At 46.6% G+C, this 21,564-nt stretch overlaps 1 protein-coding gene across 3 annotated transcripts in view; it reads right to left on the bottom strand.

Annotated features, from left to right (window-relative positions):
* Positions 1 to 1,487: 1,487 nt before the first annotated feature.
* Positions 1,488 to 21,564, bottom strand: part of RAPGEF3 (Rap guanine nucleotide exchange factor 3) — a 52,428-nt gene continuing 32,351 nt past the window's right edge. For all 3 annotated transcript variants that reach the window (XM_028721204.2, XM_077923728.1, XM_028721205.2), the window contains 18 exons: positions 21,177 to 21,292; positions 20,394 to 20,482; positions 20,014 to 20,092; positions 19,284 to 19,434; positions 19,006 to 19,088; positions 15,714 to 15,753; positions 14,701 to 14,782; positions 14,154 to 14,300; positions 12,292 to 12,389; positions 11,014 to 11,139; positions 10,569 to 10,750; positions 7,736 to 7,826; positions 7,014 to 7,064; positions 5,990 to 6,077; positions 5,111 to 5,175; positions 4,779 to 4,833; positions 3,353 to 3,424; positions 1,488 to 1,978 (listed from right to left, as the gene is read on the bottom strand). In XM_028721204.2, the coding sequence (XP_028577037.2) occupies positions 1,860 to 1,978; positions 3,353 to 3,424; positions 4,779 to 4,833; positions 5,111 to 5,175; positions 5,990 to 6,077; positions 7,014 to 7,064; positions 7,736 to 7,826; positions 10,569 to 10,750; positions 11,014 to 11,139; positions 12,292 to 12,389; positions 14,154 to 14,300; positions 14,701 to 14,782; positions 15,714 to 15,753; positions 19,006 to 19,088; positions 19,284 to 19,434; positions 20,014 to 20,092; positions 20,394 to 20,482; positions 21,177 to 21,292 (1,734 nt within the window). In that variant the 3' untranslated portion in view covers positions 1,488 to 1,859. The remainder of the gene's footprint in view (positions 1,979 to 3,352; positions 3,425 to 4,778; positions 4,834 to 5,110; positions 5,176 to 5,989; positions 6,078 to 7,013; positions 7,065 to 7,735; positions 7,827 to 10,568; positions 10,751 to 11,013; positions 11,140 to 12,291; positions 12,390 to 14,153; positions 14,301 to 14,700; positions 14,783 to 15,713; positions 15,754 to 19,005; positions 19,089 to 19,283; positions 19,435 to 20,013; positions 20,093 to 20,393; positions 20,483 to 21,176; positions 21,293 to 21,564) is intronic.

Here is a 21,564-nt window from a genome sequence, read left to right as displayed (position 1 = left end):
TTGTGAGGAAGGAGTCATTGAAACATCAAGTTGCAGATGCCACGTGTCTGTGGCTGGGTACGCAGCACATTCAAAGTACATTCCCCACCCCAAAGAATCCTGGAAATTGTAGTTTAACCCTCACAAAGCAACAGGTCCCAGCACCTTCAAAGAAACTACAGTTCCCAGGATGCTTTAGAGGGTGCTTTGAGGGTATGGTGTGGATGCAGCCTCAGGGAATTAGGAAGCTGCAGACACAAAGAGGTGAAACAAAAGTGGCTCTGCAGGCTGGCTGAAAAGATTGAAGAGGGTTGGGAGAGAAGCTCTGGCTCTTCCTCAGACCATCCCTAATGGAGTTTGCATGCTTCCCTCTTGCCACAGGATAACATGAGAGCAGGCCTTTCCTGCAGTGTCGTCCTGTCTATGGAGTGCTTTCCCCAGGGAAGCTGGTGTGGCACCTGCATTACACACTGTGTTGTTATGAGTCTGTGGGTGCCAGACCACTCTTATCCCTGGATCCAGCTAGTCTTTGGCTAGCTTCCTGGGTGATGAGCCTCTAAGGGGGATGAAGGGGCTCCGTAGGAGACAGAAAGTGGGTGGGGTGGGGCCCTCCCTCAACTCACAGGTAGTGAGAAGGACATAAGGCAGAGTTGAGAGTTGAGATGGGGGGGGGGGTATGCAACAATATTTTTGGTGCCAGGCAAAAATGTTTATTTTCATTCAGGCATCTGGCTGACTAAACCATCTGTGGCCTTCTAAATGTGTCAAATGGGAGGTTTTGTTAGTTTGTTGCTATTATGTATTTTGCTGTCCACACAAGTCCATCACATCCCTCTGGCACAGGGACTGAACGCAGTCCTCAGGGCCCCTCGATGTGGCCCTCCGAATTCTCCATAGGCCACACCCATCACAGGGCCTGCTTCAAACCCCTTGCCTGGCTAGAGAATGTAAAGGGGGTTGTACGTGTGTGTAAAAACCAGTCTGCTGTACAAAAGTAACATTTACCATTGTTCCTCTGCTTACTTTTGACCCTAGCCTAACCCACGACTGACAGGTGGCCTTCAGAAGGCTGTGTCCCTTATGAAAAGAATGTGTCCCTTGTGAGGTTTGAATGCTGCTCCTGGCATCAGACTCTGCATGCACAGCCCATAGGCTGATATCCCAAGATCCTTTGCAACACTGCAAAGAAAGTTGCCCCTGGCACATTTATGAAAATCAATATTTTCCCTGGCTGCAAGTAAGAAAATGCCGGTGTGTGGTGAATCAGTTTCCTTGAATTTTGGTCCATTCATGTGTGCTAAGACAGTAGTAGGCCAAAGCATCATTGGAACGAGCTCTCAGAGACGGAGCACAGTTGTGATGGGGTCTCTATCCAGCCTTAGAACCATGGCCCCTTAAACTTCTTTTGACACCTCGGCTACAGTGCTATAGTCAGTAGGAAGAACAAGGATAAAAGGTGGGGAAGCTATTCACAAAGTCACAGTCCACCAGAAATACACAAGCAAATCTTACTGTATGCCTTTTTAATAGAAAAAAACCACATTTCCATTGAACACTGATAAGTGATATATGGGAGCTTTTGCTCCTTTCTCCATAAGGCAGCAACATGTGGTCCATAAAGCAGTCTTTCTTTGGATCAGGAACCTTGCAGCCTACAAAAGCATCATCGGTAGCAGCTGACATGTCCTTTCTCTGGCTTGGACATTGCTGGCACCTACATCCTGGCTGCAGAACAGAGAGCAAGGGAACCACCAAGAGAATGAAGAGCTCTCCCATCTGCTTGGTATCTCCCCATCTCGAAAGCAGGGCTAACTCAGTAGTCCTTTGCCCAGGTCGGACAATATGCACCTCCCGGATCCTGGCCTCGGCTTCTGGCAGCATCAGGATTCGAGGTCTCGTGAGAGCCGCAAAAGTTCCTTCTGGCTGTCGATCACTCTCAGGTGCTGTGTGTAGGCCCAGGTAGCAGCTGGGCTTCGTGTGCTAAGAGATTGCTCTGAACCTGAAAGAAAAAAATCCCAATATCAAGGAAGGATTTTGAAAGAATTCATAGATCATTTTAGGGACATAGATTTTAACAAGGTAAAATTCAGAATCTTGCGAGTGGCAGAGATTTCTAATTGCCGGGGGGGGGGGGGCGTTCAGTGATCTGTATGGCTTCTTAATGCTCCTCATGGTTAGAAATTAAAATCTTCAAAACTAAAAATATGTTTTATTTGGATCATTTCCTTACCTGGAATCTTACTTAACCCATTCCTTAGTTTGGAGAGATCCTTTTGTAGCTGGATTGGGTCCTTGAGACATGGGGACTGAGGGTTTTGACAGTTTATTCTGCAAAGTACATGTTTGATGAGGGGATATTGAATGTAGCTCTGCACACATCACACAGGAAATGAACTATTCAGGATGGTATCCTGAATTGTTCAGGCACTTGCCATATTATCCAGGGTGGTGAACAGCTAATCAAACTGCACAATCAGGAGTGTGAAAAAGCCAATCAAATTGTAGACTCCAAAGGGAGACTGAGATGGGCTGGGAAATTGCAGATGTGTAAGGAAGTGTAAATGTAAGGCACATTGGGTCAAAAATACTACATCTATATAGCATTCATATAGGAAATGGCTTGTGGCTGCCCCACAATTGAAATATTGGGGTTGTGGCTAGGCAGCTTAATGAATACATCAGCTCAGCAAGCAAGGGTAGTGAAAAAGCAAATTCCACCTAAGAGATTATTATGAAAGGGACTAAATATAAAAATGGATGGTGTCACAATGTCTTCATTAATAACTATCCATTTAAAGCAAAATATTGAGATCTCACTTTAATGGAAAGAAAAGAGGACAAAACGCTAGTAATCTCTCTCTCTCTCTCTCTCTCACACACACACACACACACACTTCAGACAAGCAATAAAATGGGCAAAACCTGCAAAAAAAGGAAGTTTTCTATTTAGAGCTAGGAGATTCCTTATGCCAAGTCCATCTAGCACACTACTGTCCACACTGACTGGCAGCTGACTCAGACAGGAGTCTTTTCCAAGCTCTAGCGAGATGGAACCTGGGACCTTTTGCATGAGCTCTTGCAATGTATAAAAGGCATCCCCCAGAAGTTCTGACAGTGCTGTGACTGTCCACACAGGCAGTCTGTGACTGAACCTGGGTTTTGTAGCCCTCTTGCCTCCCCCAAACCCCACCACCACTAATGGTTTTTTTTTGGGGGGGGGGAGCCACAAGACAATATCGAAACACTGGAAAGTAATGATTTCGATGGTGTTGTGTGCCTTCCCCATAAAAAGTGTGTGAACAAAGGAGGGCAGAATCAGAGAAAAGGGGTTGGTGTGGAAGCACTCTGTGTACAAAACCCCTCCCTTGCTTACAGGTAGAGGCACGCAGTGCCCGGGCTTCTTCCAGGAGGTGCTGAGGACGACTCCGCAAAGGGGAGAGTGGAACTGGAGTGGGGAAGAAGAGGAGATGGGTTAAAAAAAAGTCTGCTTTAAAATCCGTTTTGCTTATTATCATCTAATTTTTTGTCATCCTTTCAGTCTGTTTGATCTATGACTCACCTGCCTGCCTTTGGCTAGTGGCATTATTTCAATACTAGAGCCCTCACAACATTTCAATTCAATTTCATGGCCTCTCCCCTTCCCTCCCCACCCCACCACTACTTTTTCTGTCTCCTGACCTGTATCAACCCTGAAATAAACCTCCAATAAGCCCCAAGACCTTAGAATTATATAATCATAGAATTGTAGAGTTGGAAGGAACCCCAAGAGTCACCTAATCCAACCTGTCCAGCTGAGCTGGAAAGTTTAATCAATTCTGAAAAGAATTAAACTTAGTGCAAAAGAAGCAGTAGGGCACAATGGTTTGCCTCTGAAAGAGGAAGCAATTCTAGCTGCTCCAACACTTGTATCTGCTTAAATGCATTGACCTGAGGGTCCACCCTTAGGGATGGAGGAGGAACTTGCTTGGTCCAAAACTTTTGGGTTGGAATGCAATGTTTCAAGATTTTGCAATGCAGCATCAGTGCACAAAAATATCTATCTTGTGAGTGCTGGAAGACCTGTCTGCAGCCTTGCTGGCCTTTTCCCACCTGGCCTGGGAGGGCAAGGCGCTGACTGACTCCAGCTACAAAAGCTGAGGCTCCTGAAACCATATTGGCTGTGGGTCCTGGAAGTTCTTCTCCCTCCATTGCTGGCCTTTCCCCACCTGGCTTGGGAGGGAGGGGCCCGGACAGACTGATTGACTGCTGTGGTCTTGTTTAGGTTGTTTCATTGGGGTTTTTCATTGCTATTGATTTTTGTATCTTTAGTTTTAGATCTTATTAGGATTTATGTGGAAATGGTTTCAATACTTTTTGATGTGTTTCCTTTATTGTTTGGGACTTTTCCTATGTTTGTAATGCTGTAAATCTTGTCATGTTGCCTGCTGCCTTGTTTTAACAATGGAAAGGTGGCATACAAATAAAATGATGATGATTAAATGAAGATAAAAATGTGCATTTTATGGAAAAGCCCACTGAAGAGTATCAAAAACTATGTATTTGGAGAGAAATGCATACAGTGCTGTGCATGATGATGTGTATAACAGTACTGCATACAATATAAATGCAAACCCTTCTTTTAAAAAATCCACATAAAATAAGACAGGGCAGACCTATGATTGTGCGCCAGTAAAAATGGCACGGGATGAGGTTAGGCTGATCTGTCCATCCAGCTCCCATTCTGGAATGTTAGGTGCACTTTGCTTCCGCTTATCCCTACTGACACCCGTCTTGTGCCCCTGCTCCCCTGCCCCACTCACGGTTGGGGTGACTCCGACAACGATGCACGAGACGAACTGCCTTGGCCATCATGCGCTGCATGGAACAGACAGGTTTAATGTTAGGCTCAATTGTTTCATCCTCATCTCACCCCTAAGTGAGTTATTTGCAGACAAAGAGGACAAGAGAACAAGAGAGCATGTTCAAAGTGCCCTTATGCACAAGTGAAATTTCTCAACACCTAAAAGGGAACTGTAGCTTCTTCTCTCCAGCAGGGGAATGATAACTTTCACTAACTGATACTGGCTCCTTCTGCCATTACCATGCCACAGTAAGACTACCCCGGTTTCCCCAGCCATGTCTCCCCACTCACCAGCTTCTCAAAGTTGACAAGATTCTCCACCAATGTGCAGTTACCCTCATGGATAAATGTCAGGTCTGCGAAGGGAGAGGAAGATCTGAGTCTGTTCATCACACAGTAGCACAGGCACCGGGCTGCCCACAAGATTGAAGGGGCCCGGCACACACATGTGACGTCAAACATGTGCCCCCAACATCACGCAGGCTGGTGCAGTCTTCCACTAGCTGCAGATAGGTCTGGTGGGGCCTGATGGGCCACGGAATATTGAAATGGGGGGCCTTCCCCCCCTCCGATGGTGCCCCTGCACAGTATGTACAGACAATGAAGTTCAGCAGATGGGCTTATATATTTAGTATATTCTGCCTTTCTTCCATGATGGAACTCAAGGTGACATACATGGGACTATCATGCAGTCTCCCATCCAGGCACTCACCAGATCTTCCCAACTTCAGCAGGCTGGCTGCATCATGTGCCCTCAAGCCGGGCCCTGAATCTAGTCTCATGCCCCACCTTTGCAAAGTAATGCAACGAGCAAGAGCAGAACTCCTCCCAAGGCAGCAAAGGTTATCAGAGGACACCTCCACATTACCCAGCACATTCATTCAGGAGAGGAGCCATAGCTCAGGGGTCAAGTACCGTTACTGAGACAGGCTTGTAACACAACACAACACAAAGCTTGCTTCTGACCATGTGTGAGAATCCCGAGCCAGATGGGATGGCAAGCCTGAGTTCCCATGGCCAGACCCCAGTCTTAGATGCTTTTTCTTAATTATTTCAAATTTCATATGTTTTGTGAGTTTAGATCCCTAAGGTCTCAAGATACAGAGAGCATTTATGCATGCAAACCAACAGCCAATGTCAATTTAGTAAGGAGCATGCAGCTTATTATACCTTTAAGCAGGAGGGGCATAAAGGGAATCAAGGGGGGAGTCAGTTTCGCCATGGCCAGCCTATAGACCCGGTGATTCCAAGAAGGGTCCTGGAAAGAAGGAAGAAAGATTAGCGTTGGGACTGTTTGCAACTGTGTGTGCATTAGGTGCATGGCGCCTCACCCCAAAGCTATGCTTTAATGGTGTTCCTTTGCTTGTCCAGGACAGTAGAGTCTAGTTCTCACCAACAGCAGATTAAGTTAGTAAGTCTGTTTCTGGACTATACCATTTCAGGTGAAGGCTTAGAAGATAGCATGCTTCCCTGCCCTCCCCCCCCCCCAAAAGAGAGACCTATGCACACAGAACTCTTCTCCCAGATTTGTGGCACTGGAGCATATAGTTATGTGAGTCCCCAGCTGCATCCACACTAAGGGCTGGTTTCAACTAACCCAGTGTGTTGGCTGATGCCTGTGCAAGGACTCCCACTAGCTTAACGGGGCTTTCCACCACCTCCCCCCATGCCCTCTGTGCCACCCACCACCAGTAGGTCAGGAGAACCCCCAGAACAGCACACTGGGAACAGAGAGGCGAAATTGTTCCATTTCGTAAGCAGAAAAAAGAGCTTAGAATAAACAAGAATGGACTTTTCATCCCTTCTCAAAAGAGCCTGACTCTTTTGCTAAAGGTAGAAGGACAACTGGGCACCAGCTTGAAGGGCTGGTTGGTATCCTTCTTGGGATTCTTTTGGGAAGCCTGTCTCCTGCTGGATGAGCGAACAGCCACAGAGGACTGTTCAAAAAGCCCCAAAGGGAGAAATCTGAGCTCACATCCACATCTCAGCCATAGACTTTATATGGCAACTGTGCAGAGCACTCTTTCAGCCCCAGTTCCCCATCTGTGAAATGGAAAGAGCAGCGATTTAGCTCGCAGACTGAACACAGTAAAGAATAGCAAAGCACTTTGCACATGGGGAATCGTGCAGAGATGAGAGAGACACAGTGACAAGGCTGCAGCACCGTCCAAAGATAAACAGGACCACCACTCACCAGCATGCGCTCCATGGTGCCAAACAGCTTTCGTGTCTTGTGTGGGAGCTTCTGCGGAGAGGAGACAGAGGCAGGAGGGTGTTCAGAAATGGCCAACAAATTACTGCAGAAAGTCAGGGCAAGTTCACGCATGCACCGTTTGTACTTTGATTAGAAGGGATTTGCATGGGGGGGGGGGACAGAATTGACACATCCAATGCCACAGATAAAACTTTAGTATTTTCCTGCAATATCTCAAACAGAATACGTACAGTTAATCTGTGCAAGTGATGTGCTATCAGGCTAGGAGATACAGGCAATATCCAGGCATGTGTGATGTGACCATGATGAGGCCGGGCTCCTTCTCACATAATCACATTCCCCCTTTCAACAGCTGTTTTGCAGCCCTGCCTTCGCTTCAGCCTTCACCTGCATCCCCCAAAAGGAATGCTAGATCCATGGTGGCACCTTACAAAATGGTGACAAGGACTGGCAATTGAAAAGGCAGCAAATCACTTCTCATTGTTGCTGCTGTTATGGCCTTTCTCAACCTGGTGCTTTCCAAATGTTTTGGATAACAACTCCCACCAGCTTCAGCCTTGCGGGCAATGGTCAGGGGCGATGGGAATTGTGGTCCAAAACATCTGAAGTGTACCAGGTTGAAGAAGGCTGGTATATGAGCAGTTTCAAAGCATGCATGGTTGGTTCAGTTGGCTTCCCTTCCCTCTGTGGCAGAAATGTACCTCCCAGGTCCTAGAGAGGCGGCTGATGGTGGAATGGCTCAGGCCAAACATCACTGCAAAGAAAGAGTTCAGGTTCTTTTGGTCCTTCAGGCTGAAAACAAAGAGACAAGAGGCACTCAGCTCAAAGCGGAAGTGAGTGGGAACCCCCAGATGCTTCTCACGTGAAAGCCAGGGCAGGCTTTCCTGCTCCCACAGTGCTTAAAGCCATGGTCTCTCCTAGAAAAAGGAGGTGACCTACATACATGAGTGGCCAGAAGCTAGTTCAAGCCTACAGGTAGATCTCTGGATCAGTAGATCAGCAAGGATTTCCGCTTTCCAATAGTTTAACAATAGTGGTAACATTAAGACCTCTCTCTCACATACCCTTTCAATATATTTGACTGTGTCGGGATCTGGCTCTGGTTTCGCTATTTTTCATTATTGTGACTTTACCCCAGCCTGGTGTCATATTGTGGTAAAGGGTGGCTCAGAAATCTTTTTCAAAAATCAATAATAATAATAATAATAATAATTTATTATTTGTACCCCGCCCATCTGGCTGGGTTTCCCCAGCCACTCTGGGCGGCTTCCATAAAAACCAAAGATACAGTAAAATATCACAGATTAAAAACTTCCCTGAACAGGGCTGCCTTAAGATGCCTTCTGAATGTCAGGTAGTTATTTATCGCTTTGACATCTGATGGGAGGGCGTTCCACAGGGCGGGCGCCACTACCGAGAAGGCCCTCTGCCTGGTTCCCTGTAACTTGGCTTCTCGCAATGAGGGAACCGCCAGAAGGCCCTCGGAGCTGGACCTCAGTGTCCGGGCAGAACGATGGGGGAGGAGACGCTCCTTCAGGTATACTGGGCCGAGGCCGTTTAGGGCTTTAAAGGTCAACACCAGCACTTTGAATTGTGCTCGGAAACGTACTGGGAGCCAATGTAGGTCTTTCAAGACCGGTGTTATGTGGTCTCGGCGGCCGCCCCCAGTCACCAGTCTAGCTGCCGCATTCTGGATTAGTTGTAGTTTCCGAGTCACCTTCAAAGGTAGCCCCACGTAGAGCGCATTGCAGTAGTCCAAGCGGGAGATAACTAGAGCATGCACCACTCTGGCGAGACAGTCCGCGGGCAGGTAGGGTCTCAGCCTGCGTACCAGGTGGAGTTGGTAGACAGCTGCACTGGATACAGAATTAACCTGCGCCTCCATGGACAGCTGTGAGTCCAGAATGACTCCTAGGCTGCGCACCTGGTCCTTCAGGGGCACAGTTACCCCATTCAGGACCAGGGAGTCCTCCACACGAGCCCGCTCCCTGTCTCCCAAAAACAGTACTTCTGTCTTGTCAGGATTCAACATCAATCCATTAGCCACCATCCATCCTCCAACCGCCTCCAGGCACTCACACAGGACCTTCACTGCCTTCACTGGTTCTGATTTAAAAGAGAGGTAGAGCTGGGTATCATCTGCATATTGATGAACACCCAGTCCAAACCCCCTGATGATCTCTCCCAGCGGCTTCATATAGATGTTAAAAAGCATGGGGGAGAGGACAGAACCCTGAGGCACCCCACAAGTGAGGGCCCAGGGGTCTGAACACTCATCCCCCACCACCACTTTCTGAACACGGCCCAGGAGGAAGGAGCGGAACCACTGTATGACAGTGCCCCCAGCTCCCAGCCCCTCTAGGCGGTCCAGAAGGATGTTATGGTCGATTGTATCAAAGGCCGCTGAGAGATCCAGCAGAACTAGGAAACAACTCTCACCTTTGTCCCTAGCTCGCCGGAGATCATCAACCAGCGCGACCAAGGCAGTTTCAGTCCCATGGTGAGGCCTGAATCCCGATTGGAAGGGATCCAAATGGTCCGCATCCTCCAGGCGTGCCTGGAGTTGTTCAGCAACCACGCGCTCAATCACCTTGCCCAAGAATGGAAGATTTGAGACTGGGCGATAGTTGGCCATACTGGCCGGGTCTAAAGATGGTTTTTTAAGAAGCGGTTTAACGACCGCCTCTTTCAGCGGATCTGGGAAGCATTCACCACCCCGCAGAGCCCATCGCCCAGCCCTTCCCGGCTTGCTTTTATTAGCCAGGATGGGCAAGGATCAAGGAGACAGGTGGTTGGTTTCACGCGTCCAAGCAGCCTGTCCACATCCTCGGGGGTAACGGAATGAAATAAGGCTGCTGAAACCCAGAGATCTTGGAAGAAAATCAGGAATGGCATTTTCCAAAGGTGACAGCTCTATGGGGCCACGGTACCTTCAACCCCCCCCCCCCCCGCAATAAAATATTTAGGGGGCAGCCCCCCAATGTTTTATGCCAGTTGTTGCCTTCCTTCCTCCCTCCTTCCCTCCCTCTCTCCAAACTGCCCTCTTTCCCAACTTGCCTCCTGGCTTTTGGTGCCATTTCCAGGTGTGTCTCAGCCAGGGCAGCTGGGGAGAGGCAGGAGCGTAAGAGAGGTGAGTGGGTGATGGGTGGGAGACAGGTGAGCAAGCAGAAACTTCTTGCATGCAGGTGGGGAGTGAGAGGCAAGTGGGGGGAGGCCTGTGCCCAGCTGTGCATGGCTGAGGAAGGTGCACTCTGCAGAAGTACTGAGAGGTGCCCATATAAGTGCCCATGTTTTGTTCAAGTTGGCACCCATGGCATTTTCAGAGAACAGAGTGTAAAAGTTCCGTTGCGTTACCAAGAACAAATTTCTGGGCCAAGCATGTCTGTCTCACAAATAACTTATTCCCCTGAGCCACTATTTTGCTCTCAGCTCCGGACCTTGGGGTTCTAGTGAAAACAAAACACAGCCTCAAATTTGGAAGCCTGATGCCTGCTCGTTCCCGGCCAACTGCTTTCCTTTCAGCCAAACTCTTACTGTGCAGCTAGCTTGATGAATTTTCGGAGCAGCTGGGCTCTCTTGATAACATCAGGACAGAGGCAGAGCTCAGTGGTGACCCAGAACTGCAGCTCATTGAAACGGCACAGAAAGCGCTCCAGGTTCGCCGTGGTTGCATTGGGAAACTTCTGCGGTCCAAATATGTAGTAGATCAGCTCCACCTTAAAAAACACAACAGCCAGGAGAGTCTCTGCTGAAATCCAACCTTAAAAATACAATGCTTTGGCTCAGCTCCACTTGAAGACATGCAACCCACTCTCCTCCACCTTAGACATGCAGGGCAGCTGTCAAAATCTCTGCACAATACCATGGCCATGAGGGTGAGGAATGGCAAGTTGCAGTATGTGTGCACAGCAAGATCTCCTCAGTCCCAGGGTCTGGTGCCTCACTACAACAGATTTCGTCTGGGAACAGATCTCCTTACTTGATGGATGCTTTTGAAGAGGTTCCAGTCATGCTCAGTGAACTGGTTGGCCAGGTCCTTGGAGCTGATGAAATCCAGGTTTTCTGAAGAACCCGCCGTGGGGCCTTGCTGCTCAGGGTGAGGGGCCTGTGCAAATGGGAGGAGAAATCAGTGCAAGCCACTCTGCAGGGGCACCTGTGCGCATGCAGGCGCCTTGCCACGGACACCCCAAAGCCACAACTGAGCTGCAGAATTGGTCACCTTATGGATGTTGCTGCCTTGGTCCCACCTTCACAAATAGATTGAACATCTGTGCTACAAGCCTAAGCCATTTTTAAACTGCCTCCATTGTGCGTTCCCTGTAAAGGCTCCTGGAGGCTTTCATGCTGTCAAGGGAATGCCCAAAATCCTCTGCATCAAGGGGGGTGAGCTTGCAACCTGCAATTTGGCCTATAAGGCATTCCCCCAAAACTGTGCCCAACTGTCGATAGGCTGGTATGATTGTTTATTGAATTTGTATACTACCCTTCATCCAAAGATCCCAGGGTGGTTCACACAAGCAAAAATACAAAATGAAAACACAAAATACATAAAACAAAAACAAGCAAATAGCCCTGCTCCCACAGACACATTTAAAAGGCCATAGAATGTTAATCAGCCCAAGGCCTGGTTGAAGAGAAACCTTTTCTCCTGGCCCCTAAAGATGTGTAATGAAGGCGCCAGGTGAGCTTCCCTGGGGAATCCATTCCACAAATGGGGAGCCACCACAAAAAAGGCCTGGTCTCAAATATACACAACCTCTGGACCTCTCATGGAGAAGGCACACACAAAAAAGCCTCCAATGATGATCCCAAGGTTGATCCAGGTTGGTTAAGATGGAGAGAGGGGGTCCAAGAGGTATTATGATCCTGAGTTGTTTGAAGTTTAGCTGATGCCACTCTGGTGGGTGAGTGGCATCAGCTGGTGAGTGCACCAAGTCTGCAGCAGTGGCACCCACCTCCTTCCCACAGGAAACTGATGTGCTGAGCCAAAGCAGAAGGATTTAACCTCCTTACTGCTCACTTTGTCTATGAGTGCCAGTTCCCCTGCTGCGAACAGGGGTGCATAGCCAAAAAAGCAGGATTTAACCCACCATTCACCAGCTGATGAGCAGCAGAGAATTCAAGCGTGCTTCCTTTTGTCAGATGGTTACATCCATGGGGATTGTGCAGAAGATAATTTTACCACTTGTGTCCAGGGGGTTGAGCCAGAGAATTAAAGTGAGAGCTTTGCAAGAATCTGCAGGGAAAACACACTCACCAAGCTGTGAAGCTCCTGGACAGTGGCAGCAAAGAGTCTCTCGTTCAGCCCCAGGGATGTAAACACACCAAAGGCCTCCAAGGGCAAGACCTCTTTATCTGCCAGAAAGAAGGAACAAGAGACATGGCAGTGCCCCAAATTGCCACAAGGGAGCAGTATTGCTCAAGGTACCCTTATTTCCAAGCCTAACTGACAAATCTAGGTGTGAGCAGAAGAGAAAATAAACAAACATACATACCGGTACATACATACGTACATACATACATACCCTGCCCATCTGGCTGGGTTTCCCCAGCCACTCTGGGCGGTTCCCAACAGAATATTAAAAACACGATAAAACATCAAACATTAAAAACTTCCCTAAACAGTTTATTGGTCCTGAGCCATTACGGGTAAACCTCAGAGTGATTTGTAACATATCAGCCATGAGTTCCAACTCCCAATTCAACAATGCAAGAACAAAACACCTAAACTGATGCAGAAAGCTAACCGGGGTGGACTTTGCATGGCAGGACTATTAGCTCAGCTTATTTCTGGCACTGCAAAGAAATTCCAAGGCTCAGAATGTAGTCAGAAGCACCTTGTTCTTTAATTCCAGCTACATGTCTTTTGCACCTGGCTCTGGCTGGTTGATCTTGGGGTTCTAGTGAAAAAGCAATCAATAACCCTGAAATCAGTCCACGAGGGGAGGCCAGTCACTAAGGCAAGACAGGGCAGTTTTCTGCATCCCCAAATCCAAAGCTAGACCACAGCAGTCCTGTGGCCCCGTAGAGTCACATTCATAAAATTCCTATCATTCAGTACTTCCCTGGAGTCTTTTCTCTCTGAGTATAAGCAGAAATTAAAAGAGGTACAGAAATCAATCATGTCTGGAGGGATACACACACAAAACCCCCTATGGTGTGGGCTGGCAAGGTGTGTCATTTTAGGAGGTGAAGCTTAATTTTTGCAAATTTCTTCCGTGAGGGATCTTAAAAACATGTTTTTGGGTGTGATGGATTCAAATATGCTATTATTTTTGTGATTGGTAAGTCTATGTTTGATGAAAAAGCACATAGGCTGTTTTCAGAAAAGCAAAGAATTTTAAATTTCACCTTCTGAAAATATCAGGTAATGCTAAGTAATAACAATAATAAATAAATAATATTAATATATAATATGACTACAAGTAGTTGGCAATCATTTTTAATGATTTCTAGGCAATTTCACACATTTTACTTAGCAGGTCAAACTAAATTATGTTAATTTAACCAAAATATCTTGAACGCCCAAGTCATGTTACAAGTTCTTAGTCCTCTTCATTTTGGGAATTTGAAAGCTGATAAATTCAGCATGGCCTCCCAGTGGGCTGGCTGCTTCTTTGCCTGCTCATTTAAACAGGGCTCTTTCCCCATCTCTGGCACTTCTGGAAAAGGTGAGAAGGTGGTGAAGTGGAGACAGCCAGCAACAGGTAAGCACTACAAACCCAGACCAGCAACAGGTAAGCACTACAAACACAGGGGCAGCAGCTCGGAATGGGGGCAGCAGCCCTCCACAATCTGCAGCCTGAATCAGCTGCCTCACCCTGCCTAATGACAGAGCTGGCCCCTTCTATGCACACAGTTCTGCTGTAAGCCTGAAGAACCACTTTCTTCACAGTTCAACATGGGACACAAAAGCACCTCTGGATTAAACACAGCAAGAATGCTTTCCCAGTGCTGCAAAACAGGTTACGTCTGTTTCATCCTTGAGAAAGGGCTGCTGAAATCATGCACATTGTGGGGGCTGCAAGTGGATCCATATCATCCGCATCACCATGCAATACTGGGCTGCCACCAGAGACCATGTATGTTCTCAGAGGGAATCATGAGAGGCTCACTCACCTCCCACAGAATTGATCTTGACCAGGACCCAGTCTTTGCTCCAACCAGGACAGTCTGCCAGGGATGTGAGCACTTCCTGGACTGAAGCATTCACCCGAAGCACCGTCGTGAGGCAGGAGTAGTCTGGCCTGTATATGTCATACGGGACTATATAGGAGAAGCGGGGAAAGAGACGAAAAAGGAGGGGACAGCAGCTTTAATGCAGGAGCTAAAGCTTTGTACACTTTGCTCACAGAAGCTTTCAAGTTTCTATGATTCTATGATTCTAAGTTCAATCATCAGTAATGCCAATTATAGCAGGACTGCATCACCTATGTGGACATATGTGATGAAGGGCAGAATATAAACTTAATAAATAAAAATAAAATAAATTCAGCCAATTGGAACTCTCCAGCCATGTTACTGTAGCCACCTTGGGGGCTGGATATATATCCCATGTTGGCTGGGGCATCCTGGCATTCTGAGAACTGTCCAGACGAAAGGGCAAAGCAAAGGGCAGGCTGGCTTGGCGAGCGACCGAGTGAGCAAGGAAGCAACGCTAAATTACCTTTGTCCTGGGCTCGGATAGTGTAGCTGCTGTTCAGAAAGGGTTCCTCCTGGCTGGCAAACCAGTCCACTGCACTTCGCACCTGGGGGTGACGGAAAGACAGAAGGATGCATGAAGGTGCAATGGGATTCTCTTCCACCCAGAGGCATCTTCAGGCCCAGGCCTGTAAATAAGGCTAAAACCTACCAGCAATAACCTGGAGAGTAGGAAATCTTTTTCCGTCAGAGAGTCGCTTGCCCTGAATGAGCAATGCTTGAAGGGAGGGGCACATTCCCCTGGTGAAGGGGGCAGAATCAAAAGTGGGCAGCACATGGGGTGTGGCGCTTGCCTTTGTACAGGAGGCTCCATTCCAGCCACAGAACAGCCAGAGGTCTCTGCCCTCTCCGTCTTGGCAAGATGCCTTGGTGAAGAAATTTGGGGTTATCTGTGCTTGCCTCAAACACAAACTCAGAGATGTGCATCTCTGAGTTACACAAACTCAGAGATGTGACGAACTGTCACTCCTTGGGTGTGGCACATGCTTACCAACTATGGAGCTAGCCCAAACCTTGAGGGTGAAGCAAACAGGCCCTATTTGATGGCTACATAGAGACCAGAATCCATCTGACATGCAAGGCTGTGAATTTTTGGATCTTGCTTTTTATTAGGCTGGGGAAATGAGATGGCTCCATCCTAGATTTTATTTTCACATTTCTAGACCTCATTATTTCTATACATAACCAAGCAAGTTGCCTAAAATGGAAAAGAGGAGAGTTTTGGATAATTCCTCTGCTCCTGCCCCTGGTGCCATGGAATGGAATAACATGATTCTTGCCTGTCCACTGTCTTTTCTTGAGTGTCGCCTAACTTGAGTTCTGCTTTATTTCTGACAAAAATATTTCAAATTAGTGGAGGGAAGGGAGCCGCCTTTTCAAATGAAATAATTAAGCATGTTTGTCTGCTGTGCGTTGATGCAACTGCAGCTCCCTTTAGCGAAGAACTGTTGATTCTCTGGCAAAGGACTTGTACTTTACCTGAAGCTTCGGAGATCCACAGTTGCTGCCATTTTCTAACCTGTCCAAAGAGGAAAGAGGGACCCCGTCACCATTACTGTTTATTCTAGGTTTGGAAACCCTGGCGAGATGTATAAGATCAGATGAAGGAATAAAAGGTATAATAACAGTTGGGTGCAAAGCATATAAACTGAAAGCATTTGCGGATGACCTTGTGATAACAGTAGAAGATCCGATGTTAAGTATACCAAGGGTCTTAGAATTTCTGAGTTTGGCCAAGTAGCAGGTTTAAAGTTAAATAAAAACAAAATGAAAATGTTGGTAAAAAATGTGACAGAACAATACAAAAAAGATTTACAACAAAAAACAGAACTGTTAATTTAAAAAATGTAAAATATTTAGGGGTATGGTTGATGACAAATACAGTGGTACCTCGGGATGCGAACGGGATCCGTTCCGGAGCCCCATTCGCATCCTGAACAGAACGCAAGATGCGACGGCACGTCTGCACATGCACGGGTTGCGTTTCGCCACTTCCACACATGCGTGTGACGTCATTTTGAGCGTCTGCGCAAGCGGTGAAACCCGGAAGTAACGCACTCCGTTACTTCCGGGGTTGCCGCGGAGCGCAACTCAAACGCACTCAACCCGAAGCGCATTCAACTCGAGGTATGACTGTAATATAAATATTTTCAACAACAACTATACATCCACTTGGAAAGAAATAAAGAAAAATTTGGGGGTATGGGGAAGGTTATCAGTAATAAAAATGCATGTATTGCCAAGAATGCTATTTTTATTTCAATCAGTTCCCATAATCAGTGGAGCAGGACACTTCAAGCAATGGCAAAAAGATATTTCTAAATTTATTTGGCAGGGGAAGAAACCAAGGATTAAATATAATTTGCTAACTGGTATTAAGGAAAGACGTGGCTTCTCCCTGAGATTATATTATGAGGTGTCCTGTCTTTGCTGGCTTCAGGAGTGGATAACTTAAAAGAATGTGGATATTCTAGATTTAGAAGGCCATGATAAAGATTTGGTTGGCATGCATATCTATGGTATGAAAAGACAAAAGTGCATAAAGGTTTCCTAAACCACTAGGTAAGAAAATCGATTTATGTAGTATGGGAGGAATACAAAAACCCATTGGAACAGAAAACACCTTGGTGGCTCTCCCCACTAGAAGCGATATCCTTGAAAAAAGTAAATGCAAGAAGTGAATGGGCAACTTATAAAGAGCTGTTAATGGAAGTAGAAGATCACTTTAAAATGAGAAAAATTGAGGATATAAGACATTTAGTAACTGGTTGCAGTATCACCAATTAAATGTTGTATTTATGAAGGGTAAAAGAAATGGTCTTAGTAAGGAAATTTCAACGTTTGAAAAAGACTTACTGGAAAACAATGAGAAATTACTTTCAAAAATGTATAAACTGTTGTTAGAATGGCATACTAAAGATGAAGAAGTTAAATCAGTAATGATACAATGGGCAAAGGATATTGGACATAATATACAATTTTCATCATGGGAAAAGTTATGGAGGGGAGATCTAAAATTTACAGCATGTTGTATGTTGAAGGAAAATTATAGGAAAATGATGTACCATTAGCACCTAACTCCTACTAAATTAGCAAAAATGTATAGAATTGCTACAAATATTTGTTGGAAGTGTAAAGAGAAAGAAGGCACATTCTACCATATTCAAAACAAAAAAAATTCCTTCCAGTAGCACCTTAAAGACCAACTAAGTTGGTCCAAGAACTAACTTAGTTGGTCTTTAAGGTGCTACTGGAAGGAATTTTTTTTGTTTTGACTATGGCAGACCAACACGGCTACCTATCTGTAACTAATTCTACCATATGTGATAGATGTGCAAAATGACAAAAGCATACTGGGAAATGATTTCTAATGAGTTGAAAAAAATGTTTTAAATAACTTTTGTGAAAAAAACAGAAGCTTTTTTCACCAGGAATTTTAGGTCCAGAAATACCAAAGGAGCAGAAAAGACTATTTATGTATGCTACGACAGCTGCGCGGATACTGCTGGCCCAGAGATGGAAGGAAGATAAAGTACCTACCAGAGAAGAATGGCTAACAAAGATGATGGGCTATGCCAAAATGGCGAAAATGACCGGGAAGATCAGAAACCAGGAAGATAATAAATTTAATAAAAATAACACTGTAAACAATTAAAAACATTGGCAGGATTTTAAAAACACTTGCAATGTAACAAGAACTATGGTAACAGCTGAGTTTTAAGGAGATATGGAGAACATTATGCGATGCAGTTGGAAAAGAATAACTATGGAACCCATGAGGGGGAGGGAAGTATAGGGATTCAGAGAATCCTATTTGAACATGTGAATGCAAATGTTAAATGTAAAATCGAATAAATTTTTAAAAAACAAAAAACAAAGAGGGAATATTATCAGATCTCAACAGCTATTCATGTTGGCTCAGCTCTTGCAGGCTGCATTTGCAGGAAGTGCGAGAAACAGACTCTGTAGCAAAGCAGCAACCGCTCAGTTACAGCAATGAAAGAGACCAGTAAGATATCGAGGCCCCCCAGGTGCAACCAAACAGCAGACCTTCCCCACCCATTTAAAATAACTCACCTAGTGGGGGTGGGGTGGGGGTTAAGGAAGACATTTTGTCCATATTTTATCTGACCTTGCTTCTCCCCTTCACCTCTCAGAACAAAAGACACCTGCTGGGTCAGACCAAAGCTCATCTAGTCCAGCCTCCAGTTCTCAAAGTGGCCACACAGATGCTGCTGAGAAGCCCACAAGCAGGACTCGAACACAATACGCCTCTCCTGCTTCTTGTTCCCAGAGGCTGGCACTGAGTTGTACTGGAGGTCAAACATAGCCATCGTTGTGATTAGTAGACCTCTCCCCACACTGAGATGGAAGGGCAAAGCGTCTGCAGAAGTGAGCCTCTCAGAAGGTCAGAGTAACCTTCAGGTGTGTTCGTGTCATCACAGAGTCTTCCGAAACCACCATCAATCACCCGATGGGGTGAGCACCTACCAGGTAAGAAGAGCTCTTACAGACCAACTTTGGTCTGATTGACTGAGTAGCTGCACATCTGAAGGCTGCTCTAATATGCTTCCTAAATCAGGAAATAAGGTAACCCTGTAATCATCCACATGTGTATTTTGATACACATATCATAACATATCAAATCACATTACAGACATTAAGACTTGCCCTGAGGAAACCAGGTATTTTGCCATTCTTTTTTGCCTCATCTTCCCCGCACATACCCAGATCCTCGCAAACACAAACTGGGGCAGAGGAGAAGACTCACACTCGGTTCCTCCGGCGATCCTGCATCTGTTCCCTAAGCAGGGGGCCCAGACGAGCATCCTGGGTTGCACACTCAGACAGGCTCTGCAAGAGAACGGCCAGAGCTGATGAGCAGAAGCAGCCAGGCTGGTTGCTACAGAGCAAGAAGGAGCAGAGCAGCCTCCTGCAGATGCAATCTCATGCCAAGCAAGCAACAGCCTCCCACCAACCCAAGTCGACTTTTCTCATCCTCTCTTTGTGTTGCACCTCTAGCACTGCTCCCTGCACCCATCCTGTTACCTGCAAGAAGGCCACAGAGCTGGATTCTGCCTGCAGCAGGCGCCCATAGAGCAACACCCACTGGTTCACCAGCCACAGGATCTTCTGCCTTTTGCCCAGGATGTAGGCAGCTTTGTCCTGTTCGGTGCCCTCCGACGGTTCCGAATGAAAGGTGAACAGCAGTCAAGGAGACAGAGAAACACAGCCGTATGCCAGGTGGCCCCCATGGACCAGGCCCGGCTCTAGGTTTTAGGGGGTCTTAGGCTAAGTGCCCTCTGGTCAGAGTCCTAAAAATGGCAGCTAAACCCAGCCACCAGCTGCTGCTTAAAGCTTAAATCAATGAGGCAAATTAGTCATGATTTACAACTTTTGCTCCCTTAATCTGAGATGCCCTTTTAGTCAAACTAAAGTTTATTAATTGGTTAACCTAGCCAATTAATCAACTAGAATTTACAGCCCTGATTAAAATGTATGCTGTTCAGACAAAGCCACTTTCCTTCTTAACCTGGGACACTAGAGATGTATGGAGCATACATCTGGGATCTCTCTAGTGCAAGGATGAGCAGCTAGCAGACCCTGGGCCAAATCTGGCCCCCAAAGTCTCCTTCCCAACACTGCTATTTAGCAGGCATGCACAGGGAACAGCTTGCCAGCAGCCCACCAAACTGGGCCTCTAAAGTGGCCTTCCAAACAGAACTGCTTGCTGACTAGGGCTGTAGGATCCAGCAGAGAAACAAACCACAAAGGATATTGTTGGAGCAGAGCTCTGCACAGCTGTGGTGTTGGCATGAACACATTATGTGTCAGAAGGAAATCTCCAAGGAAGGTGTCTACAGAGATGGCAGAGAAGCATGGTGAAACATTATTACAAGGGCTAGATGATCTGCATTTAAATGCCTGTAACCTGACAAATAGTCCCATGCGCATTCTTCCAGTGTACACAATTGCCCTGTACACTTCAAGGGAGACGACAACTCCACAAATACAAAGGAATGTGCCTGTGTAGATGTCCCTCTGTTCAAACTTCTTCCCCCAGTTCTTAGCTCTAAAGTGGCCCATGAACCAAGGACTGGCATGGGGTTTTCTCCGGTGTATTAACTAACCCTTCTCTTTAAGTGGCCCTCGACTTACCTATGGGGTCAGAGAGCGTAGAGTCTGGACGCATGGTTTCCAGCAGATAATCAAGTATTTTTTCAGGGGTCCCAGACATCACTGAGTACCTGAACAGGAGAGGAAAGCATGAACTTCTCAGATAGCATGACAATGAGGTGGAAACCAGAAGCAAGCGATGCACCTAAGCAGTAAATGCCCCCCCTTCCCATATCATTAGCTGATTTTGGGGGGAAACAACAACCCAGGTTTGGCATATGAATATTTTTCTCACAAACACATTACATAATAGGTTTTGTAGTCTAGAATTGCCACACAAACAATGAGTGATGATCTCCTGTCCATATTTTGTGCCCACAGTTGTACAGTATCGTATATTTTGTAGTCTTAAGGTTGCACATGAGCAAAGAAGCATGCAGAAGAACTACACTATCGACAACTACCATACTTGCCCAGTGGATCTTACAGAAGCAGATGGAAATTTAAATACATCTTCCTGTGGGGGGAGTGGGGAGCCCCAATGTTTTGGCATCAGGAAAACTCCAAATGTTCTCTCTGATTGTATTTCATGTGGAATCCAACAGCAATGCTACATTAAGATCCTCTAGAAAAAGCACCATGGCAGTCGGATGAGCTGCTTCTGCAGCTGCCTGCAAAGCACTTCCAAGAGCAGGAAGTACCCCCAGCCCTGTTTTGTGGGGAAGGCAAGAAAAACAAGCAGAAAGAGCTTGTGGGTGCATCAGACAGAAGCTACTTCTGCCTCTAGGAGGGAGCAGGGAAGCGAAGGGGGCCAGACCGCAGTACCTACTGCTCCCTGGAGTCCCAGGAAGGTGACTGGAGCTGCTGCCTTGCAAATTCTTCTCCAGAACAAGCACCACCTTACCATGTTCCTTCAGCCGCAGAGTGTTGGCTTCAACATCCTAGACAGGAAAGCAGAAGCTAGTGAACTGGGTTGCATTGCCATGCTTCGGGCGCATCTACACTGGAGCTGGACAACAGCCATTGGCCCTAGGCCAATGACATCCTCAGATGCTATCCTAATGGGCCTCCTTTAGGGCAGAAAATCAGTGAGTTGTACACTTCTGAATTCCATGTTGGGTATCACATCAAGATACTAGCCTCGTGCAGCTCCTCCACCTGAAGTCAAAGTGCTCAGCCCAGTCTGCTCACTCTGCCACACAACTAATTTCAT

The sequence above is a fragment of the Podarcis muralis genome, chromosome 2, assembly GCF_964188315.1.
Source record: "Podarcis muralis chromosome 2, rPodMur119.hap1.1, whole genome shotgun sequence".
NCBI lineage: Eukaryota > Metazoa > Chordata > Lepidosauria > Squamata > Lacertidae > Podarcis > Podarcis muralis.
The sequence above is the reverse complement of the archived record's forward strand: the minus strand, read 5'-3'. Positions and strand labels throughout refer to the sequence as shown.